The 26,076-nt window shown below is 44.0% G+C and overlaps 1 protein-coding gene across 7 annotated transcripts in view; it reads right to left on the reverse strand.

Annotated features, from left to right (window-relative positions):
* FSTL1 (follistatin like 1) overlaps positions 1-26,076 on the reverse strand; it is a 166,641-nt gene that overhangs the window by 37,033 nt on the left and 103,532 nt on the right. For 3 of the 7 annotated variants that reach the window (XM_055259110.2, XM_055259106.2, XM_063630126.1), the window contains exon 3: positions 17,851-17,907. The exons of 2 other annotated variants lie outside the window; for them this stretch is intronic. In XM_055259110.2, coding sequence (XP_055115085.1) covers positions 17,851-17,907 — 57 coding nt within the window. Of the gene's footprint in view, positions 1-8,919; positions 9,034-17,850; positions 17,908-18,064; positions 18,233-26,076 lie in introns of those variants that run through there. 2 more of the 7 variants (XM_055259109.2, XM_055259108.2) reach the window with 2 other exon arrangements.

The following is a 26,076-nucleotide window of genomic DNA, read 5'->3' on the forward strand; positions in this document are numbered from 1 at the left end:
CCTACTTATCCTGGCCAATCAGGCCTTGGCTGACAGGAGGCCCACCAATGAGGGACTGCCAGGTATTCCGTTCCACTGCAACAAATTCCCCCCTATTTTTTCAGAAATTAAAACCCTCCAAGACCCTCAAGCTGTACACAATGCACAAAGACCTCCTTTTTTGTTCATTCTGTTTTTCCCCAAGGACTGCATTAGAAACTCTACACAAAAACGTACTAGCTTAGTTGCTATGGATAGATTATCATTTGTGGTAAAAACATTTCCAAGTATCATGTAACAATATTGTTCTCACAGCTCCGGTATCCTTCATTTTAACTGTGTAAACACTGGAGAAATGCCACATATTTAACTGTTTGGGGTCACCCTGAGGAACTCCCAATTCCACTGAAAAATGAAGCAGTATGCTATAGTAAGTCTGGGAACTCTGACTTAAGGAGTTAGGGCCACAGTAAGTGGAGGTGGTTGGCTCCCGGGGAATTCACCCAATGCTGTCCACTGTGTGAGTGGTGGAACGTTCCCCAGAATGAGACTTCGCCTCTGAGATCTTAATGTGCAAATCCAGTGACACTGAATGCCTTTTTCTTTGTTTTATCCATACTGGAAACATCACAGTTGCCATTCAAATGAAACCAGAGAGAATAAGAGCAGGAAGGATCCGAAAAAGTAAAGGTTTCAGCAAAAGGTGAGGTCAAAAGACAAAGGTGACTAGTGATTATGGGCAAAGAATTACCAACAACAGAATTTAATGATTTATTTCATATTCCTTGGGACATTAGCTTCCTCTGGGAATGGTGCCAAGTTATATTAAAATTGCTGATCATGGAAGGAAAGCATAAAAATATTTACTATTCAGCTAGCCTCTGCTTAACTTCCAACTTCACCTGGGGCTGAGAGAATTAGAATCCAGGCGTCTGATTAAGCAACCCCAGCACTACCATCATGTCCAAGATTAAGCAAACTGTTGACGGGCAAGTGCTGTCAACCATCTTCCCAGATGCACAATATTCTTGCAGAATACGGCACACAGATGACTATCATTAAGATACAAAGATTGTAGGCACCTCTTCATATTACATATGAGACATTTGGCCTTATTAATCCATTTAGCTAGTGGATTAATTCAACAAATATTTGCTAAGCATCTACTATACACTAAGCACAACTGGTTCTAGGTATTAGAGATCCATTGCAGAAAGAGAGACAAAGCCTCTGTTCTAAAGGAGTACATGCTCTAGAGGGAGGAAGGCGAATAAACAAACAAAAATAACAAGTTCATTTCAGCCTGTGATCAGTAAGTTTAGAGGAAAATATAGTATGTATGACAGAACTCTGGGAGAGAGGGCACCACTTAGATTGAGTGGTCAGGGAATGCTTTCTTGAGCTGGGACCTGAAGGATGAGAGCAATTTAGACGAGAGAAGAAAAGTGCAAAGGTTCTGAAGCAGGGTGGAATTTGTTACATTCCTAGAATAGAGAAAAGGCCAGTATAGCCACAGCACTGGGTCCAAAAGCCAGAGCAGCAAGAGGTAAGCTGGGAAAAGCTGGCAAGGGGTAGAGCAGTAAAGGTACTGATAATAAGTCTGTATTTTATTCTTAATGCAATAGATGCCACTGGGGGGTTTTGCTCAGGGAGTGACATGATCAGATATGTGTTTTACAAGGATTACTCAGGCTGTCCTGTACAGAAAGAGCAAGGTCGCAGGAGAGAGAAAGGAGAGAGCAGCTAGGTGCTATTGCAATAGTCCAGGCACAATGATGGCAGCTTGGCTAGGGTGGTAGCGGTGGGCACAGAGGACAGTCAATGGAGAGGTGATACACTCTTGACAGTACAGAAGACAGGACTTGCTGATAGACTGGGTATGAACAGAGAAAGTGAAAAATAAAAGAGAAAATTCCTGGGTACATAAGTTGATATCCAAAAGCCCAGCCAGTTCTAGGTAGGTGTGCACATGGCCATGCTGATGGTCCATTCTAGAGTCACTGCCAAGAGGATCTTCTCTGAGACAGGCTCTGGGTCCAGACAAGTCCCTTGCCTTCCTGAGGAAACTTAGTTTATGAGGTGAGTTCAGCAAGGCCACTAAGACCTGGGGTCACATATAAATAGATCCTGTTCATGGGAAGTCTGTCCATGGAACACTAGCCTTGAAATATTTATGGCCTTTTTTGAAATGGTGTTCTGTGGTAAAATGTTTGGGAAACATTACTTATTATACTTCCTTCCTAGAGTCATAAACGCACATGAACTTTGTAAAACCCTGGAATGTCCTCTAACTAAAAAACCATTTAACCCAGCACATATATGGACTACACTCACTACACACTTTGGGTCTAGACTCTTCATGTCTCTCCCTATGGCGTACCGTTCCTTGGAATTCAAGCCATAACAACAAGGAGAACAATAGCAACTACTATTTATTGAGTACTTACCTTGTGGGAGGCACCTCTGTAGGCATCATCTCCCTTGCCACACACTATGTACAGGTGCTATTTTAATTTACAGCTTTAATTATCATTTGTGAGTTTTGCTTACAGACCACACATTTACTTAGAAAAAACAGTCAGCCAGGCACGGTGGCTCATGCCTATAATCCCAGCACATTGGGAGGTCGAGGCAGGGGGCTCACATGAGGTCAGGAATTCAAGACCAGCCTGGCCAACATGGTGAAACCCCGTCTCTACCAAAAATACAAAAATTAGCCGGGCGTGGTCGCAGGCACCTGTGAATCCCAGCTACTTGGGAGGCTGAGGCATGAGAATTGCTTTAATCCAGGAGGCAGAGGTTGCAGTGAGCCGAGATCCTGCCACTGCACTCCAGTCTGGGCGACAGAGCGAGACTGTGTCTCAAAACAAAAACAAACACACAAAAAACAGTGATATATCTTTTCTGATCATATATATCTGCAGTGTTCACTCACAGTATTTTCTCATGAAGCACTTAACAGAAATTCTTCACTCAATCGCCTCATCTGCATTTGCTTAACCCACCAAAATTAACAGTTTCCCACATGCATCACTATCTCCTTTCTTCCAGTCTTCTTCATCACTATTTTCCTCCTTCCTGTTTGTTCCACCCACTTCTAGGACAAGAACCATTTGGGGACAGTTCATCACATGCTTTGAACACTCTTAGGCTTAGAATTCCTAACTTTTGTCTCTCTCTCAGAGACTGTCCGAATATGGCTATTGTCACATCTGAGCCCACAGACTGGCAGTCTAGAGCCTCAGCTATCTGAGTCCCAAATACATGCACACACTTCGGCCTAGGCAGAGAAAAGACTTTTTCCTGGAGTCAAACAACAAATCACTGGAGAATGAGGAAGTCTTTACATTCCAGGCCACTGTAACATGAGTAATTACTGTCACTACACGACAATGCCATTTACACTGGGCAAAATAATGATAGCATTACCTGGAAAATAACCCAATCAACCAACGGAAACACAGCCACTGGGGAGGAACCCAGCTTGCTCTCTAACCCACACAGCAATTCCATGGAGCAACTTAAACAGGAAATGAAGAGACTTCTATTTGATCAAACGTGTATGGGGAATTTGGAGGAAAAACACAATTACCTAAGCTGTAAAATGACCAATATAGTGGGGTAGTCATCCTCAAGCACTGGTTGTTTTTACAGGATTTCATATCCCTATCACAGTTTATTTTTGTCAAAAAAAGTACCTAAAATAGGACATGTAATAAAAACAACCCCAACATGGTTTCTTATTATCTAGCTTATATATGTTCTTTTGTAGAAAACGAAGAAACACAAAGACTCTTCTCCAATTGTATCTGTAAGAGGAAGCGGTTAACTTTGTAACTATCCTTTAAAACATGGTCCACAAGTAGCTTGGGGAGTTTTATTAAGAAATAAGTCTGCAGTGAGTACTGAAATTATTATACCCAACATTTAGCCAAGACTTGAATGTCTGGCCTCTACTCAAAACATTTCCCAGTCCCATTCTCCCTTCTAGTTCCATCTCCCAAGAAAGGAGATTGAGAAACCCAAAACGGACTCACACCTGAAGTGTGTTCCTACTGGGAACTGGGGTTTTCTTTGATCATTATCAAGCCCTTGGTGCCACACAGAAAATTACCCTTCTGTGGAACAGGATGCAGATACCAATTAATGCATAAAGTGAACGTCTTTCTCCTTATAATAAATAGCTAAACCAGAAAATCTGCATCTCTGCATGTGGCTGTCAGCAAGAACAAGGCCACACAGGATAAGAAAGGAAAGAAAATAGAAAATGTCAAGGAGGGAAAACTAGAGGAAGGGGAACAAAGCACAAACAGACACATTCCTGAAAGACTGTTGGGACTCTAAGGAGAAGCCAGGTGAATTTCCTGCTTCTGATGTAGGCCTCAGTCTGTCCCTGTAGCACCATAATTATAGCACATAGTGCAAAACCAACGATGGTGGTGCCCTGGGAGAAGCGAAACTGCGTGCTCCGAGTATTTGTGAATGACTGGCAAGCATACATCTGCCTCCATCCCAAAGCAAGTTTTGTGAGCTCGGCTGGGCCACCAAGAAGCCATGCTGGGCCCTCTTGGTAGGGACCCTGACAGTAAAGGGAACTCAGTATGTCTGAGTCTTTGCTCAGGGTGAGCATCTGTATTTCTGTTTCAATAATGTTTAGCCTCTCTGATAGAAATTCCACTGTATCAATTTCACACTACAGTTTAGATGAGCCAGGTATGTGTGTGAAGGGGATCAGAAATTTCTCGGACCATCTTTGAGGTCCCGTCCATTTTCTTTTTCTCTGTCACAAATGTTATGCCACAAACTATAAACTTGGGCCCTCTCAATAGCTAAAAATACAAGTAATTAGCCCAACCCTTACAGAAGCTAATAGGATATGTTGGCTGTGGGATTAGTGAGGGAAAACCTATTTCTTATTTTTGGAATATGGTAGGGAATGAGTGAATGAATGACATGCACTTATTAAATTCATTAACAGGCAAACTTCACACCATAAAAATAAGCACTGGTCTATGTGCCTAGGCTTAGAAAGAAATCAGGGCAGTATAACAGAAGTCAAACACTAAACTAAATTAAAACAAATTCCACAGGAATTTTTGTGAGAAAAGTCTCACTATTTGAGCTATAGGGAGATGGCCATGTTCTCCTAGTGGTGAAATTTAAGTCAGTGTCTGTTTGTGTGCGTGTGTGCATGTCTCCTTGTGTATTCTGTATGTACACAGACACATATCCATGCATGCATACACACACACACACACACACACACACAGTCTACCCTGGGGCACAGCCAATTTTAATTCAATTCTAACCTGTACTGTACCCTTACTAAAAAAGCCACCTCCAATATTGAGCTGGCTGGTTCCCCAGTCAGGATCAATAGCACGATTTAGCACACTGGGATTTTCTAGTGAGATTCAGGAACTGGAGTACAGGCAAGGTACCAAGCATTTCAGCAGGACTAAAACATCTGCATTGGCCTCTGCCTCCTTACTGTGTTCACCCTAACAAGTCACTTGATTTAACCACTGGGTCAAAGCCAAAGACCAGTGCCCATGGGCTGTAGTAAGAGCCTGATCTGACCAGAGATCAGGGCCAGGGGAGCAGGGCAGGCAATTCATTAATACTTGTTCAGGAGCCCCTGGATCCTGATCATGGGCCAGGCAACATGATGAGAAGGTAGTAAGAAGCATTCCAGAAAACAAAATTAGGGTCCATGCAATAGTTTCAGACAACTATTTCTGTAAGCCATTTGCAATACTGCATCATTATTTTTAAAAGAAAATGTAAACATTTACAGAAGTGAGAAAAAGTTTTGTTTGCTTTTGTTTTTCAAGTAAGTTCAATAAATCCCAAATTGCACACTCTGAATTGGGGCTGTCTTCCCTTTTTCCCCCCAAAATTTCTTGATCGACTACAAGGAGACCCAGGATTCTTCATTTCTTCCCCAGTGTTGTTGAGCAGTTGGCTTCTGAAGTGGAAAATCAAGTGATTCCTTTCTGTAGAGTAAACAGCATTTGGGATTCCTGGGCATGAAGACTGTTCAGGTGCCACATGCTGTACTGTTTATATTCCACTCACTACATGGTGAGAGGAAGTAAAGGACACAAGATGCCTCCTGTTTTTATTCACTCTGTTTTCTCGTTCTTGAGCCAGCCTATCTCTCAAACTGTTCTTCGCTAGGCTGTAAATCACCATAAGAGTTAATCAAATATCCCAATTCCATTAAGTAGAATATTTTGATAATCTAGCCTAGAATATCCGCCTCCTTTTATATGAACAGGATTTCAAAGCTGCATTTTAGAGCCCACCTACTCTAACCCCCATATTTGGCAGATGAGGAGTCAGGTGGCTGCTCATTACCTGGGGTGCCACTGTCTGACCTGAGTTATTCGTCCCAGCCCATCTCTGGCCGGTAAATGGAGGTTCGTTTGAAGCCAGCTCACACCAGGGATGTCTGTAAACTCAGTCACAGTTTCAGCCAGCACTGCTGCTATCTTCACTCTGAACCTTTCAAGGCAGCTGAATCCTGACAGTCTCATAAATTCACCCACCTGTTTCCTATGTGTGCGGCTCATTGCCAGTCCCCCGGGGACAGTTTAAGACTAACTAAGAAAACTGGGGAAACAAGTGAGGACAGGCAACCAAAGAAAGAGCTGCAGAACCATGCGGATTGTGCTAAAAAGGCAGAGAGCCAAGCAGACAGTGTCTAGACTTTAACTGGCCTCTCCCAGCGGAGAGGCGTGCAGGGAGGAGGGGAGAGCAAGGCCGGAAAGCCTGCTCGGGTTTTGTTCAGCTAATGCAAACACATGACACAACCTCTGACAGGCTCCAGGCTGGGGGTTCACTCTAAGACATTTCTTCCCAGGGGCTGGAATTCAGCTGGAGGCTGAGGAGATTCTGCTAATCCAGCAATCAGAGGGAAGCTGGGAATACTTGTTTTAATTCCTGGGGAATCACAGTTCCCAAACTAGACTTAGTTGTGCAGCAGCCCAAAGTAGCGCACTGTGGGTACAAGAAACCAGATATTTAAGATTTCCATGTCTATCATCTCTGCTTATCTATGAGGAAAATCTACAAAAACACAGAAATGGCTTTTGATGGAGGCCTAGTACAAAAACTTTGCAAGAGTCTAAACGAAATCAATTTATAAGATGCACAAATGTAGAAATGACCACCATAGTCTAATAAACATCACATGACTCAGAGATAACGTTGGGTTTGGGGAGCTTTGCACATCAGTTAGAAAAAAAGGTGCTCCTTCCTGTGGGTGGGCAGACAAGCTCTGTGCCACACACAGGTACACGACATACTTGTGCAGTGAACAGTCTATACAACCCTACCTAGCAACTCCGCTGGCGTTTTAGAGCTGTTTTGCCATTTGGCCTTATTTAATGCGGAACACTTGTGAATACATCTGAAGAACAAAGAAATTGCCTTAAAACATCCCCCAAGGCTGGGCACTGTGGCTCACAACTGTAATGCCACCACTTTGGGAGGCTGAGGAGGCAGGATTGCCTAAGCCCAGGAGTTAGAGACCAGCATGGTTAACAAGGTGAAATCCTGTCTCCACTAAAAACACAAAAATTAGCTGGGCCTGATGGCACATGCCTGTAGTCCCAGCTACTCTGGAGGCTGAGGTGGAAGGATTGCTTAAGCCAGGATGTAGAGGCTGCAGTAAGATTGTGTCACTGCTCTCCAGCCAGGGCAAAAGAGCAAGATCCTGTGTCAAAAAACAAAACAAAACAACTGCTACAAAAAAACCCCCCAAAACTCCTGAGTCACTGACCATTAGGCTGCAAATGCTCCATTGTAAAAACTGCATTCCAACGTGACTCAGAAGTAACTAGACCTAATTCCAAATGGAGGTCATGCCTGACATGTCTATGTGGCCAAATGGCCAAGCCTGAAGTGTCATTCCAGGCACATAGCCATATAACAACCGATGTTACCTGGAAAGTTAAATGACTGGGCCTCTACAATACTGAGTAGATGTTACCTAGCAGAAGTGTCTTTGGTTTTCAAACTTCCACAAGACACAGTGACTATCAGTCATTTTTCAGAGCTCAGCTGGTGGCTCACTTCCTCCTGGAAGTGCTCCTGAGCCCTTCATACTGGGTTAGGTTTTCAGCCCTGTCCTAATACTTCTCACATTGCATCACTTTGAGCCTGTGTTCCTGTCTGCCTCCCCTACGGACTGCAAGCTCTTTGGGCACAAGCTCTCTTATCCACCAGCACTAACTCAGTGCCTGACAGAGAACAGATTTGCAATACCTTTTGCTTTCCTCTTTTGAGTTGACTTTGAAAATTTTTACTTTGTCCCAGATGAGTGATGCAAAATAGTATATTGAGACTTTGTGCAGTTTTATCTCTGCATCTAATGTGAACATGGTGGTTCGTGAATGTTTGGCAGCTCCTACTGCAGCCCAGACACTTCAGGATGACCTCTCTGTAATGGTGAGAGAAGGAAAATAGAGGAGAAAGATGAAACGAAGAGCAAAGAGCAACATAAGGAGTGGTACAGAGAGCTGGCTCCAGGGCCAGGAAAGGGTGGGCATGTGAGGTTGGCATCGGACTGGCTGCAGACACAGCAGCCCCTCCCTAGTGGGACTCCAGGTCTGTGTGCAAAGTACCAGAAGCTGTGGCCTTGGCTCCCAAAGAGACAAATTCCAGCTTGCTCCAGGAATACTTCTTACCCTGTCTTTGAGAGTAATTGGCACTTATTTTTGAAATAATGAAAGCAAAGGATCCTATTGCTTTGCATTATCACATTTTCCACACCAACAATTTGGAATGTATTGCCTGGTAACAGGCCACGCTATGAAGACCACAGCAAAATGGAAATGACCACCCAAGATATCTGTTTGCCACCTCCATATATACCTCTTTTTTTTGCCTTTTCTTTCTGTTTTCTTCCCAGCTTTTTCCATTCACTCACTCTACCTTTAGGGAAAACCTATGCTGGCTTCCCATCCTACTGCCTCTGCACAGGAGATGCTCCATGAGTACTTCAATCTCTTCCTGGAGGAATGATAGAACTGTGGCTTCACAGAAGAAACACTACATAGAAGTTTAAGGGCAAGATTAGCTCAGTAGAAGCAAAGGTTTTGATATAAATTCTGGGCCTTAAAGCATCCACTGAAGTAAATATCCTAGTTTTCTCTTTACAAAAGAAGGTGATACTTAAATCTCTGGAGAGACAAAAAGAAGCAAGGAGACTTCTGCATGCCATGAGCATACATATACACGTGCGTGAATGTGTGCACAAACACACGTGTGTACACACATGTACACACACACCATGGCTTTTGGAGTTCGTCCCATAGAGATGCCCTGAGGATGATAATACCAACTAACACTGCACACTGTGTGCCAAAACACTCTGCTTTACATGTAAGAGCTTATTTAATTCTCACAACTAACCTATGGGGTAGATACTCTGGATTAAGCCCATTTTAGAGATGGGGAAACAGGCTCAGAGAGGTTTTAAGTAGTTTTCCCAAGATCACATGGCTAGTAAGGGCAGTGCTAGGATTTAATCTAGCTTCCAGGTCTGAGCGCTAAGCCATTACGTTATACTTCCTCTCAAGGAAAAATCAGTAATCAGAGTAACAACCTGAGCCAGCACAAAGGCTGTGCAAATAAAGACCATGCCTAGTGGATGTTTACTTGTATACTGAGGATTCTTCTGGTGAAATCATTACAGAGTCAAAAACATAAGCGACCCTTCATCTCTTGCAGGTATTTGTTTTTGGTGTTGACTATACACCAATACACCATGAGTAGAGGAGACCTTTTCCATGATCTAATCGAGCAGACAGGTAGAGACACAGGAATGATTCCCATTCTACTGGTAAGGAAAGTGACTTCAGGGAGGTTAAGTAACTTGCACAAGGCCTCACGGCTGGACAAGTCCAGAATTCAACTCAGTCCACTGCCCCAAAGCCCTCGCTCTTAACTGAAGCTACAAGTTACAGACATTATGTGACTTTAAAAAGGTGCCCAGAAAAGGGCACAGCAGGACTTCTAAGTCAGACTCTTTCATTGTTCTACAGTGTTGCTCTTAATAACAAAATGGGTTTGTTACAGAGTCTATGAAAAAGACAGATTTAGGCCTGGCATCGTGGCTCTCTCCTCTAATCCCAGCACTTTGGGAGGCTGAGGCGGGTGGATCACTTGAGGTTGGGAGTTTGAGACCAGCCTGGCCAACAAGGTGAAACCCCATCTCTACTAAAAACACAAAAATTAGCCGGGTGTGGTGGCAGGCGCTTGTAATACCAGCTACTCAGGAGGCTGAGGCAGGAGAATCACTTAAACCCAGGAGGCGGAGGAGATTGCAGTGAGCCAAGATCGCACCACTGTGCTCCAGCCTGGGCAACAGAGTGGGACTCCATCTCAAAAAAAAACAAAAAACAAACAAACAAACAAACAAAAGCAGACTTGGAGACACCCAGAAATGAGAACAAGAAAAGACAAGGAAAATGGGAAGAGAAAAACAGCAGACCCCCGGAACAGTCACAAGGTAAGATAAAGTTCCACACAAAAAGCTGCCATCTACTGGACACACTGATTAGGTGGACAGGCTGAAAAGGTCCCCAGCTGCCCAAGTGGAGTCTTTCAAATTCTGAGAAGGCAGGGGCCATCTATCCCACTGCCATGTTTCAGGATTTTCTGAAGTAGTGGCAAGAGGTGAGGAAGGGGAATTTCTGCTAAAGCCTTACATCTGACCCCTAATGGCCAAGCAGCGATGGTGGCAGCAGCTACTTCAGAACAGGGATCTGTATGGTAAGGCTTTTTAGTCCCACACTGTTCCTAATAGTAGCTTATGTGCAAACTGACTAGCATAATGCCTGACACTTCTGTAGATCAATAAATTACACTTATTAACTGTCATTGAAGGATAAGAGGAAAGATGGGAAAAGATAAATTTTGCCTCAGATATAGGATTTTAAATCTTGAAACAAAAAGTATAGAAAGACAGAGATATTTTTCTCTCACCAGTTCAAGCCAATATCCCATGACATACACACACACATGCACACATGCATGCACATATAAATCTGGGCCTGTAACACATGATAGCTTTTGTCATGTATCACATGACTTATTTGTCAACAGCTTGGTTGGTCACAAATAGTGTCCAGGATTATTCAAGGGACATATGGGGGTCATACATTCAGACTTAATCCTGGGAATAGTTCATTGGTGAAGGCTTCCAAATGAGCATCTAAAGTCTGTGAAAAGATTAAATGGAAATCCTCCAACCAAAGCAGGAAATGAAGATTTATGGGAATTATTTTGTACTCCAACTACCCAAAGAGCATTCTATTAGCAAGTTATTGCCAGGCTGCTGCTAATGCAAAAGCTGTTATCTATGACAGCAGCAGCTCTTAGAACTTTAGCAAGAGCAACTGTTTACTTCATCAGAATAGCCAAGAAAATTCTCGTTATATTTTTGTTGATGGGGCCAATGTTAGAAGGTCTGGCTTATTTTAAGGTGTTCAGATTCATCCAAAGAGCTTAGAAGCTTGGGCCAAAATCTGGTGTAAGTGCTGTTTTCCTGACATTTCATCCATTTGCTAACCCAGTTCTATCACCTATTACCCCATGTTGTTTTTGTCAGTTTCATACAGTCCCAAACTCTGCCTTCTAATTATCTTAATTTTGGCTAAAGATGCGTCAGTGTTTGTCAAACTGGACTGATCTACCATCCAGCAGGGATGGTAAATAGCTTTCATCTCATATAGACTCTGATTGCTAGTGGCTACCTAGAACATTGCTGAGTAGGATTTTCAAACCTTCTCCAAGTTCAGTAGGAAAGAATTCTATGATTGATTAGAAATGTCTGTCATAGGTAAGGGAGAGGGTAATGGTAATATGTATGCCATGTCTGTGCCATCTCTGAAAGGCCATTTACCACCCCACCTTTTTCTCCTTAAGCAATCCCTGAAGTCCTGCCCCTTGGATATTTCATCCAGTGCCTTGACATCGTGACGATTCTTGTGATCCTCTCCTTTTTTTGAGAGGAATTTTCCCTTCTCCTAATATGTGGTATTTTATTTAAATAAAAAAGTTAATGTGTTATTTTCTGATAAAATATGAAAATAAAATATGCTAATTAAAAGCTTAGAGAATATAGAAAAGACTAGAGCAAAGAGTAAAATGACCCATAAATCCACTACCTACAGATAATTTCTAACACATTTGTTTGTTATACTTTTCTATAAATTTTTACAGTCTTGAGAATAAAGCTGGGGGGGGTGTGCTTTTTAAATTAAATTATAATCACTTGCCAGAGCTTCAAAATGTTTTTGTAAATGCTTTTGGTGGCACATATAGCTGTTCCATGATTTATTTAACCCTTCTCCTATGGTTGACTATGTAGTCAGTGTTAAGTTTTTTGCTGTCATAAGTAACATGACTGACATCTTATGTAGAGTCCTTTCAAAAGTAATAATAACCAGGGCAAAGTGGTCTAACAGAATGATTTGAGTTCTTTGCTGAATTTAATATAGATTACAGTGAGCCCTGGAATATCTATCCATCCACAAAACAGTCAAGAAAGCTCCCCAAAGCTGATCCAAAGTTTACTAAAATGGATTCATGTCAATTAAGGCTGTATTTCACTGTGTTTGCTGCACTGTATTTCACTGTGTTTGCTGCACATCCTTGCAGCTAACAAGGAAAACCATTTATTGTTAACGAGTTAAAATGTTAAAAATAACATCCAAATAGTAAGTCTCATATAGAGAGGGTTAATTTATCTTTCATTAATTATTGAAGGTTTGCTGTTGTTAAAACATGGATTAAAAACTTGCCAAATGTTACCTGGGCTAGACACCAAGAGAAGAGACAGATTAAAAGATAGCCATCTTCGGGCACAGAGTCATGAAATGTACCCTAGATCATCCCTATCCCTCATTTTCTTCATGGTAACTTTTCCTGTATGTAACTTCATGGTAACATACAGGTTCATACCTTTCTGCACCAACTCCCTCAGTCTTGTTGCATGGTGCCTACATGGGCCAGATGTAAAAGTTCATGAAGCTATACATGGAAGATTTGTGCATTTTGCTACCATAAAAGGATCTTACAAAGGAAGGCCCTACATTAATGTAAATTAAAAAAAAAACCCAGCAATAATAAGTATAAAGCTACTAGTTACTATGTAGTTATAATAATATAAACGGTAGCTGCCACAATTTAAAGCACCTGGACCCACTACTAGATTGTAAATAATGTGAGGGCAGAGACCATGCCTTGTTCTTCACTGTGACTCTGACCTGAGCACCAGGTACGCTCAGCTGCAGCAGGGGATAGGCTTGATGAGGACAGTGAAGGGAAGGCCATGCCATTCATGGCATACTCTCAGAGAAAGCGCCCCTTGCCAAAATCGCAGGAGTCAGAATAGAGCATCCTAGACAAAAAGTATTCCTTTGCCCTCTGAGGACATTAATCATCTGGCTTCCAAAGTGAACCTATCTAACTGTACTTTTTTTCCCTATTAATTGGTATCATTAAGCTAATAAAACTTATGTCTGTTAGAAACATTCTGCCAGATGTCCAGTTATTTGAAGAGGACTAAGACAAAGAATCCATGGCATTTTCAATTCTCATATATGATCACTGGTATTTACAGCTCATCCTTTACTTCCTGTTCTTGTGGCAGCATGTGTTGCTCTGCCTCACTGACTTCAAAGACTTTCTGTTCGTCTTTGGGGCATTTCCTCTGGGATCATTACATCCACCTCAGCCCACGACCAGATCTTCACCTCATGGTTCCTCTCCAACTTGGTTCTATGAGCCTGGGGATGGAGTCCTGATTTCTGTCACCCAATCCAGAGACTTCTAAGGGAACTGTAATGTGTCCACCTTCTAAAGCCACTTGCAATGGCCAGGGCCTCGTATGCTGGGTGCTTGCCCTTCTGTTCTGGCTAGTCTGCAGAGTCCCTGCTATGTTTTACACCCCAATTTCCAGCAATAGTCTTTAGAATCGCAACAAGTAGCTTATTTGCCAAAGGATAAACAAGGAAGAGATCATTTTAGAGATCTTTTTAGCTTTGTTAATAATACAAGTTGTGGCTCCAAGAAGATGCAGTCAGAGATATGGGTTAGATGCAAGGCTTACTTGAGTCGACCATCAGAACAATTCTAAAGAACATAGAGGAGCTCCCAAATAAAACCTCTAGTGGTTAACTATATGCTGATAATAGGGTACAAACAAATGAGGTTAAGAAACGTGGCCTCAGAAGGACAAAGCCCTCATAATCTTCTGGTATTGCAAACCTAGAGCTAAGTGAAGTACATCTGTTTGTAGAATTGCTATTGTTCTCTCTTAGGTAATGCACTCAAAGTTCATGGGTCAAGCATGGATCCCTTACTGGAATGAGGATTCTGAACTACAAATCAGTTAACTGTACATGTGACTTATCATAATGAATTTCTAGACCTGGAATGCTGGGAATCATAGTGACAGCAGAGACATCCACCAAGGGAGAGTTGGGGTATGCTTGGGTACTTGCCAGGGCTGTCTTCCTAAAGCAGGCAGTTGGGCCACAGGGTTCTCTCCAGCCTGCCATGTTAGAGTGACAGATACCCACTGACTGAGCTTCAAGGGCACACACACTACGCCTGTGTTAACATTTTCCCAGGCTCCATACTATGCATCCACCATCAACACTTCTCAATGAACTGCAGTAATTCCCAATGGGAGGGGGACGGGAAAGGGTAGATGAGTAGGCTCACACAGCCCTCTCCCCAGAGAATCTAGAAAAGGGGTATCTGTGTAATTGTTAGTGAAGGCACTCCCTCTGCTGCTGCCCTCTCTGCCTAGTCCATTCACATGTTAATCTACACACATCTAGAGACATATGCTACACCCAGTACCTTCTTTCAAGCAGACTACAGAGTGCATGGGTGTGTGTGCTCAGGTGGATGTGGCAGAAGCTGGAGGGAGGCTTGCTGAAGGTATATGCTGCAGACAGAGTAGTAAGAGAGTGAGCAGGTAAGAAAGAGAAGAAGCAATCAGAAAGCAACCCTGAGGTGCCAAGGAAGTAGGAGACCATGGAACACATTCAAAACAATATGACACTTTGCTTAATGAGTTTGTTTCTATTTTTTTAAATACAAGGTTTCGCTCTGTTGCTCAGGCTGGAGTGCAGTGGCACCATCACGGCTCACTGCAGCCTCAACCTCCCGGGCTCAAGTGATTTTCCTGCTTCAGCCTCCTGAGTAGCTGGGACCAGAGGCGTGTGCTACCATGCCCAGCTAATTTCTTATTTTTTGTAGAGATATGGTCTCACCATGTTGCCCAGGCTGGTCTCAAATTCCTGGGCTCAAGCAGTCCTCCCATCTTGGCCTCCCAAAGTGCTGGGATTACAGGCATGAGCCACTGAGCCCAGGCTCCTTAATGACTTTTGTTAATAGTTTTGTGAATCTAACCAAATGGGACTGACATAGACTGGCATTAATACTGATGACAATCACCTTTTCCCAAGTGGAAAGCACCTCTGATTCTGGTTTAGTACAGAGGCTCTGGCTTCTTCAAATATCAACATGATTTGTAAAGCGATTAAATTGTTTAAAAATATGCTGAATTAAATATTTATGGTTGCAGAAAAGCAGAAAGCACCAAGAAGCCTCAATTTATTTTCTAAATTTCATTTCTAAAAAGTTCAACAATATTTGTACAATTTTAGCGATTTGAAGTTTACTAAAATAGATTCATGTCACTGAAGACTGTAAATGTAACCTAGCTCATACCTACCCCTCACTCTTTTCATTGTAACCATTTCCACACACTGTGAGTTCACAGCCTCCTTTCTCCACCAACGCACTCTGTTTTCACATCTCAGTACTTCTCTATTTTGCCTTCTTTCCTGTAGAGTTTGCCTGGGAATTCTGTGAGAGCACTGGATGCTCTTCTACCTCCAGCAGGAAATTGCTGCTGGGGGAACTTCCTACCAGGGATAAGTTTTCCCTGTGAGGAAGGGGGTTGGGAGGGGTGTGTGTCTTGCAGGCCGCCTAGAATAGATCCCAGACCTTGGGCCACACAGCCTGGTGAGTGAACCAACAGCCTCCTCACACCTCATATTTGCATTCCAGTTCACTGAGTGATTTCACACACTGGCTGGCAATTCTTAAGCCTGCTGGAAAACCAACCAGGGATTCACCTCATCCATCACTGGTCTGCAGCTGCCTGTTAAGGGCCACAGCAGGGGATGGAGGAATGTTTCTTAACCAGGGCTACATCAGCCAGTGAAGGGGGATACTCTCTCAAATGCAAACCCTGGAAAACCAAATGGATAAGAAGCAGACCTGGAGTTCAAGATGGGCTTCAAAGGTAGAGAGGTGGGTTCAGATCCTGCTTCAGAGCTAACTAGTTGTATGACCCTGGGCAAGTTACCTAATCTCCTTAAACCTGTTTCCTCCTCTGTAAAATCGGGATAATGAAACCTACGTTACAGGGTTTGGGAGCTTTAAAAGAAATAACTGCAGGTAACGTACACAGCCCAGTGTGTGGTATACAAAAATGTACTTGGTAAATGTTAAACCACTGTGCTTGGAAGTGGTGTGGGCTAATGGTCAAGAGCCTTGGGTCCGGAGCCAGACTGTTTGGGTTCAAGTCCCACCCTTAGCATTTAATAGCTGAGATCATTGGGTAACCTTCTCTGACTCAATTTATCTGTCATTAAAATGGAATTTTATTACAACAGCAGATATTTAATAAATATTAGCTACTTTTATTTCATTGGGAGTAAAAACAGTTGATTGAGTTTCCACCTCAATCAACAACGTAGTAGTGAATTAAATGAGAATTCAGTACAATGCGTATTTTTAAAAAATTGTGAAGACCTTGTATGCATTTATGACTTTTTTGGGCAGAGTCAAGCTGCGATGCTAAGGGTGTGGTTAAACTGTAATATGAAGGAAAAAATTCAAACGGGGAGCAAAAACCACCCACCAGGGAGCTATTTCTTTTGTAATGTGCATTCCATTTCTTCTCCCTCATGCTTTTTAATTCCTTCCATATTTCCTGCCATAATTATCAAATGTTTAGTTTCTGACCTCACTTTCCTGGAGACTGGAGCCCGGGGAATTTAGAATTGTTTATTCTCTGTCCATAAACCTTCGAGTTAATGGAGGGGCTTCTGAGCAAAGAGTTTGTTGGTTTGTTTGTAGTGTCTCAGGAAGGTCGTTAGAGTTGAAAAAATTGGTACAAAAAAACAAGCGCTGAAATGCTTTAACTGGAAACTCGAGCCCCCAAAGAGCAGAGCAATGGATCTTCTCTCACACTTGCGCAACGTTACAGGGAACATTTCGGGAAAGGTCGTTACATGGCCCAGATGATAACACAAAACCCGAGGACACTTCACAAAGAAGAAAATACATTTCAGGGAATCATGATCTCACTTTAAAAGAGAGAAAGGAAAATTAATTTTGCCCCAAAAGAAGAATTCCGAGATTCCTCTGCCCCCGCCCCCAGGAGACAGACTTGGGAGGGAAAAGTCCCCAACTACTCTCAGTCTCCTCAGAAGAGAAGGAAGGAACTGAGGCGCCTTTTTGAACTCGCTGCTGCTCCAGTCGCCGCCTCGTCCCGGTCGGCCTAGCCCGTCCCCTCTTCTCCTCCCCGCTCTCCCTCCATGTTAGCCGCGGCGGGGCTCCAGCTTACGGCCCTGAACTACTTGTCCTGCTTTAGAGATTGAAGTTTCGTGAGCAGCATTTCTGCCCGCAGCACTGCCCCAGCTCCGCCCCAGCCCACCCCAAGGACCGAAACTCCCAGCGCCGCCCCGGGAGAGCATCCCCAGGACGCGCGCCCACCCGCCCAGCGCGCAGATTCAAGCGGCCCCGGGGACTCCTCGGCCCCTCGCCTACCTCGGCACAGACCCAGGCGACCGCCACCAGCGCGAGCGCGAGCCAGCGTTTCCACATCTGCGGAAGAGAGAAGAGAGCGAGTCTGAAGGCGCCGGGCCCCGCGCCGACCTGGGAAACTTGCTCGGGTCCCGCAGGCTCGCTCCCGCCACCCGAGCACCCACTGCCGCCCGAAGAGTCCGGCCTCCGCGCCGCGCGCCGCGCGCCCTGTGCTCACCGTGGTCCGGTCCGGGTCTCCGGGGGGCGCGGGGCAGGACGGCCGCAGCGAGCTCTAAGCGGAGGTGGGAGCTCCGCCGATCGCCAGCCTCGGAGGAAATCCGACCTGGCCTCGCCGCCCCTTAAGACCTCTCCTTCCCCGCCTGCCTGCCCCCCAGCTCCTCCCCATTCTCCTCCCCCTTCTTCTGCAGCGGCCCCCGCGGCTCCCGCTCCCCCTCCTCCCGCCCCCTGCTCCGGGGAGCCCGCGGGAGTCCTGGCGCCGCCGAACCCCTGTCTTCGCACGGCTCCTCGTCTGGCGCCCCTTCGACCCCCTGGACGTGGAGCGGAGGCAGAGGGGGCGTCCCGTGGGTCCCTGCCACAAACGCAGAGGGGTAGGGGGAAGGGAAACCCCACTCCGGGAGGGGCTGCTGGCTGGCCGCGGCCCGGGCGGGCTGCGGCGGTGGCCAGGTGGGCGGTGCCGCGGGGGGCCCGGGAAGGGCCGGGACTGGAACCTGGAGGAAAAGACGTCCCGCGGCCTGGGAAGCGGAGCCGCCCCCCATGGCTGAAGGGGGAGGCCCAGGGAGGCAGAGGAGACTCTGCATCCCGGGGTCGAGGGTGTCACGGCAGCAGGGCAGCGGGGCACCGGGAAGTGGGCGCAGGGCCGGGAAAACCGGCCGGCGTGGGGAAGGCTGCTGTGGGTTCTACAGTGCATTGTCCTGGGTGAGGTGGCGCCCGCCCTGCTCTGCTGGGAAGATCCTGAGTCCAGCGTTTGCCGGCAGCCTCATCCCCTCCTTCCCTCGGGCCCGGGAGCGGTGTCCCCCCCTCTCCTCCGCTCACTCACTCATCACCTGTGTCCCCCCTCCCACCCCTGTCATCTCAAGTAGCGTCTGTGTTCAGGCTTGCCATCTTCACCACCTTCTTCTCAGCCCTTGGCCTTCGAAAGTGTGCTACCTCTTTGACAGGGTTAACTCCCTAAAATGCTCCTAATTAAGGCGCCTTTCCTGCCATAACTAGTGCGGAGAACAGATCCACTTAGCAACTCAGATTTCACATGCCCAAGGCTAAGCCTCACTTTCCCCAGCTTCAGGGCCTGCTCATCTACCTCTTTGAGGGTGGTTGCCTTCAAACCTATCTCCTTTTCTCAGAGACGGCTTGTACCCATAGCCTGGCAGTTTAGCCGCTGAGATCTCATATGTATCCCCTCGCCTCCGTTCACATGTCCACTTTCCTAGGCCAGACCTTCATCCTCCCTCACTCAGAAATTCTGGAAACCTCCTTTCGTTGTCCTCTGGCTACAGGCTCTCCCGTGTAGTCTCCACTGCAATCGATTGTCATATTCGTTCCCTACCTTATTTTAAACATTGTCTTCCTCGGGTTCATGTTCTTCCTCTACTCAGAAACTTTCAGCGTTCTTCTTCCCACATCAAATCCAAACTCTGCCTTTCTTATAAGCCCTCCGTTACTGGGCCCACCCTGTCCATCTAACTTCTCTTCAACTACATCAGCATACTCTCTCCGCTCAAAGCAGGCCCATCTCTTCATTGTCCTCTGAACTTGTCATATTCACTCTGCTGCCAAGGTTTGTTGAGTGCCCACTGTTGTGGCTTTAGGGGGCTTCAAGATAATACCCATGGTCCCCATGTAAGTTCAGAATCCATTGAGATAGCAGCAGGAGTCAGACTTATGGAGAGCAAAATGTCAGCTTTGTCTCTGCTAAAGGCTGGAATGGCAGCCATGGCTTTAGATCTGCAGGGACAGTGGGCCCAGAATTGAACATGTCCACTCAGTCACAAGCAGAGCTGGAAAACCTGCCCGTGCAAAAACTAAACTGACTGCATGGAAAAGCAGAAAACATGTGCCTCCTGGGAAATGCCTGCTCCCCAAACTTGAAGGGGGTAGAGTGACACATCCCCAGTTCTTTCAAACTCGCCAGTCAGACAACTTACTCCTGCTCCCTTGTTATGGTAATAAGATTAGAGAATAGATGTTCCGCACCAGATACTCTGTCTTGGTCACTGTGCGAGGATTGAAGGGAACTATCGTGGATAAAGCTTTGCTTCTGCCCTCGAATAACTCACAATACATTGCATCCCTTGCAGATCCACTGCACCCTCTCAGAATCTGGCATGATCTTTCCTGCCTTCCTCCTATCTACTAAAATGCTTGGGTTTGTTTGTTTGTTTTGTTTTCAGGAAGCATGTCAAGTTTGCTTCCTTAATATCTTTTCTGACAACAGCTTGGCATAGTAGAAGGCACAGGAGGTTTGAGGTCAAACCAATCTGGCTTCCCATCCTATTGCTGCCATTTACTAGCTGTCTGGCCTGAATAATAAGCCCTCTGAACCTAGGTTTCTGCCTCTGACAAATGGCAGTGATAATGCCTTACAGGGAGTTGTGAAATTTAAGCAGATACATATAAAAAGTGCCTGGCAGGTAGTAGACCTCTATACATGATAGCCATTATTATCTCATTGATCTGCTTTGCATCTAAATTGTAGTTGGTACTATACGCCAGGTACTGTGAGAGCCATTCAACATCTCTTATTTTATTTAATTATCACAATAGATAGAACAGAGGCTGGGCACGATGGCTCAAGCCTTGTAATCCCAGCACTTTGGGAGGCTGAGGCAGGCAGATCACTTGAGGCTGGGAGTTTGAGACCAGCCTAACCAACATGATTAAACCCCGTCTCCACTAAAAGTACAAAAATTAGCCAGGTATGGTGGTGGGCACCTGTAGTGCCAGCTACTTGGAGGCTGAGGCACCAGAATTGCTTGAACCTGGGAGGCAGAAGTTGCAGTGAGCCGAGATTGTGCCACTGCACTCCAGCCTGTGTGACAGAGAGAGACTCCATCTCAAAAAATAAAAATTAAAAAAATTAAAATTAAAAAAATACAGTAAATGGAAAGGTCTTTTTTATTGCTTCTGTTTTCCAAATAAAACTGAAGCTCAGGAAGATTTAGATACTTCCCCAAGTTTATACTGTTGGCTACACAGCCTTACAACTTGGGGCATTATATTGCAGACTGCTATACAATGTTTAACACTTGTTCTCATAGTTGTTCTTGATTCTCCAGCTAGTTGTAAGTTGCTTAGAGCATAAACAATGTTTTTCATATCTTTATCCTCTTTACATTTGGAACACAATTAATGGATTTGAGTATATCAAAATGAAATGAAAGATTCCTGTTCAACTAAGGGCACCACAGACAAAATGATAGAAAGAGATGTAAATATCTAAAACTGACATGTAACTCATAACACACACACATACACACACCCTGCAAATCAATCAGAAAAAGACAGGAAACCCAATAAAAAAGGGCAATAGGTATGAACAGGCAATTCCCAAAAAGGGAACCCCAAATGGACAATAAGTATAGAAAAGATATTCAACATCACTACTATTATTTAAATTGCACAGCAACCGTTTGAAATCAGTATTACTTTATTATCTCCAATTTACAGATGAAGAAACAGACACAGAGTTTAAGTAGTTTGTCCAAAGTTATGCAGTAAATTATAAATGTCACTTTACACTCATTGCAGTGGCAAAAATCAGGCAGTTGGACAATATCAGTGTTAGCATGTGACTAGTGCAATCTTTGTGGTGTACTGTAGCAATTAAAAGCATGGGTTTATGAGACAGACTGCCTTGGTACAAAATTGCCTTGGTAGTAAATCTTAGCTTTACTACTTATTATGTAACCTTGGGCAAGTTACTTAACCCCTCCACATCTCAGTTGCCTCATCTGTAAAATCGTGATAATAATTGCACTGATTTCATAGAGCTATTGTGCAGATTAAATGCATCAATATGTAAAGTACTTAGAATAGTGCCTGGTACACAGTAAGCATATAATTAAGATGCATTACTATGGAAATAATTCACTAGAGAGATCTTACAGGTACTGATGATAAAACTGTGCTGTGGAGTATGGTTAACTCTACAATAAATAAAGCAAAAGACGAAAATAAACTATGCAGTGGAGAAAATATTTTGAAATGAGTTATTTGGAAATGTCTTACCATTAGGCTATTTTGTTATCCAAAACAATAAAAGTGTGGCACCATAAAAACTCTCGTGTATGCACATTTTAAAAATTTACACAAAATTTTCTAATCTGTTTAAAAATCTTCAGACAGAATTCCAGTGGTTTATTTACTCATTTGTTGAAAATATAAAAATATAATAACTTGGGCCCAGCATGGTGGCTCACACCTGTAATCCCAGCACTTTTGGAGGCTGAGGTGGGATGATCATTTGAGCCCAGGGGTTCGAGACTAGCCTGGGCAAATGTGGCAAAACCCTGTCTCTACAAAAAATACAAAAATTAGCTGGGCATTGTGGCACACCCCTGTAGTCCCAGTTACTGGGGGAGTAGGGGGCCAAGGTGGGAAGATCACTTGATCCTGGGAGGTGGAGGCTGCAGTGACCCATGATTGCACCACTTTATTCCAACCTCAGCGACAGAGAGAGACCCTGTCTCAAAACAAACAAACAAACAAAAACCAACCAACCAACCAAACAAAAAACCTTTTAATTAATTTTGATTTCCAGAGCAGATGGGAATTTATGAGCCAAATTTCAACAAAAAAACCTTTGCATGAATGGTTTATAGGACTGGAAAATGAGTAATTTGGTGGGTGAACCAATGGTACACATCTTCCATCCAGATGTGTAGAATGTCTTAATGTCACGATATTCAGTACACATTGATTCCTTTAGCATCAAGCATGCTTTCGCCATGCTTCAGGTAACAATACCCACCTTCGCTCTAGAGTACCATTCTTCTTCCACTCCTCAAACATGCAAATGGCCTAGGATAAGCCAGTCACCACTTTTCAACCCCTTGACCATAATGATTACTTTAAGAGTAGGAATTTGACCAAAGTCAGGCCAATAGAGCCATATTTGTGGGTGCTTTTATCTTCCAGGGCTGCCATAAAGGTATATCACAGACTAGGTGGCTTAAACAACGGGAACTTATTTTCTCACAGTTCTGGAGGCCAGAATAACAAGACCAAGGTGCCAGCAACATTGATTTCTTTTGAGATCTCTCTCCTTGGCAGGCAGATGACTGCCTCCTCCCTGCGTCCTCATATGGCTCTTACCTGGTGTCTCTCCCTCTTCTTGCAAAGACATGAGTCCTATCTAATGTGCACTCTGCCTTTATGACCTCATTAAGCCTTAATCACTTCTTTAAAGGCCATATCTCCGAACAGTCGCATTGGGGGTTCGGGCTTCAACATGAATTTAGAAGGAACTCAGTTCAGCTCATAACACTGAGTTAGCTTTTTCAGCTCTGACAGCTATAATACCAAATATCAAAATAAACTGGACTTAGAATCGGACCTTCAGCTCTCTGTCACAAAATGTTAAGCAAATATTTTCTTTTTCTTTTCTTTATTGAGACAGGGTCTCACTCTCTTGCCCAGGATGGAGTGTAATGGTGTCATCATGGCTCACTGCAACCTTGACATCCTAGGCTCAAGCAATGTTCCTGCCTCAGCCTCCTGAGTAGCTGGAACTACAAGTGCATGCCACCATGCTGGCTAATTTTGTGTGTTTTTTGTAGTGACAGGGTGTCCTCATGTTGCCCAGGCTGGTCTCAAACTACTGGGCTCAAGCAATCTGCCTGCCTTGGCCTCCCAAAGTGCTGGGATTACAGATGTGAGCCACCATGCCCGGTCTAGCAAATATATTCTAAATGAAGTAATGACAACACCCTCACTAAATGTACTACTATATTTTTTTTCAATGAGATCATAAAGGTGTTTTCACCATTGATAAGTAAAATAAAGAATGTTGATTATTTTAGGTCGGGTGCGGTGGCTCATGCTTGTAATCCCAGCACTTTCAGAGGCTGAGGCAGGCGGATCACTTGAGGCCAGGAGTTCGAGACCAGCCTGGCCAAAATGGTGAAACCTCACCTCTACTAAAAATACAAAAAATTAGCTGGGTGTGGTGGCGTGCCCCTGTAATTCCAGCTACTTGGGAGGCTGAGGCACGAGGCAAGGGGCAGAGGTTGCAGTGAGCTGAGATTGTGCCACTGCATTTCAGCAGGGGCAACAGAGACTCCATCTCAAAAAAAAAAAAAAAAAAGCATGTTGATTATTTTATCTTTAACTCATTTCATATTTTACATGTTTTTTAATGTATATATTAGCCTCATTGTTATTGGTGGTAGTGTGTAACTACAAAGTTTGAAAACTACGGCTACAGAAAATCGAATCTCACACTGTGACCAAAAGAACACTTCAAGAGTTGAGTACAGTGTTTATTATGGTTAATTAAACATGTTCAGGGTGACATTTGTGTAATCATTGACAGCATCTGTGACAAGATGGTTTCATCAGTAACTTGGGGAAATAAAGTACTTATTAAATATTTGCGTTTATTGACATATCCAAAGTAATGCATAATTTGAATGTATGCCTATTTTGCCCTGTCTAAAGGTACTAAACTCACACGATCTCCTTCAAATTAATTTGGAAAATTCTGCAAGTTGGTAGTATATGTTTTTGTATTATATTTATAAAAGTATGATTTATGATAATCCATCTATTCATTACAAGCTTGGCAGACCTATTCATTTGGATAAATAAATGGAGTTTTTTTTTTTTTTTTTTTTTTTTTTTGAGACAGCGTCTCGCTCTGTCACCCAGGCTAGAGTGCAGTGGCGCCATCTTGGTTCACTGCAAGCTCCGCCTCCTGGGTTCATGCCATTCTCCTGCCTCAGCCTCCCAAGTAACTGGGACTATAGGCGCCTGCCACCACGCCCGGCTAATTTTTTTGTATTTTTAGTAGAGACAGGGTTTCACCGTGTTAGCCAGGATGGTCTCAATCTCCTGAACTTGTGATCCATCCGCCTCAACCTCCCAAAGAATAAATGGATTTTATAAAAATTTTTAATGTCATGGTATTCAGTACACATTGATTCCTTTCACACCCAGCATGCTTTCCCCACACTTCAGATAACAACATCCACCTTCCCTCTAGAGTATCATTCTTCTTCCACTCTTTAACCATGCAAATAGCCTAGGATAAGCCAATCACTACATTTCATCCTCTTGACCATAGTGATTACTTTGAATAGGAATTCAACAGAAGTCAGACCAGCAGAGTGAATGAAATCCAATTCCAAGACTTGTTTACTCATTAGGGAGGCTGACTCTCTTTTCTGCTGGCCTGGGTACTGGATAGTGTGACTCTGAAGCTGCAGGGGGCCACCACCTGAGATACTGCCAATCCTGAAGAGGCAGCACCAGGAGATGGAGTCCAGTGACATCATCAGGGCCTCAAATCAAGCTGTACCTGATATAGCCCTAGACTTTTTAGGTTTGTTACCTGCTTCTTTTTGCTCAAGCCTCTTAGGTTGGGTCTTTTAAACCACATTTGAAAAAATCCTTAAATGATCATCAAGCCATAAATATAATTACAGGGTGTTTAAAACAATAAGATAGCATAAACAAATACAATAGTCCTTTAAGCTTAATATTTGCAAAGATTATGAAACAGCAGAGCTGGGAAAGGGAAGTGATTTTCCCAAACACTGATGAAAGAGCAAATGTTCTGTCTACTGCACCTTGCTACTTCCTCCGCTGCCCAGCCTGCTGCAGACATGGGGATGTGTGTTATTTAAGACACCCTTAATACAAGTGACTGAACCAATTCATGCTAGCCTGGGCCAGGAAGGAACTTACTGGCTGATGAGGAGTCTACTGAGGTGGCTCATGGGGCTGAAGGAAGAACTGCAGAAACTAAGGTCTTGGGGACTCAAATGGGACTTGTGATAGGCTAAAAAGCATACCCCTACCAAAATAGAGTCACTTCCTGGAACTTGTAAATGTTACCTAATGTGGCAAAAGAGTGAATATTATCTTATGTGGCAAATATGTGATTAACTTAAGGACCTTGTGAGGAGGGATTTATTCTGGATTATCTGGGTGGGCTGTAAATGCAATGATATGCATTCTTATAAAAGAGAGGCAGAGCAAGATTAGACACAGACAGGAGAGAAAAGACACACA

This window comes from Symphalangus syndactylus, chromosome 21 (assembly GCF_028878055.3).
Source record: "Symphalangus syndactylus isolate Jambi chromosome 21, NHGRI_mSymSyn1-v2.1_pri, whole genome shotgun sequence".
NCBI classification, from domain to species: domain Eukaryota; kingdom Metazoa; phylum Chordata; class Mammalia; order Primates; family Hylobatidae; genus Symphalangus; species Symphalangus syndactylus.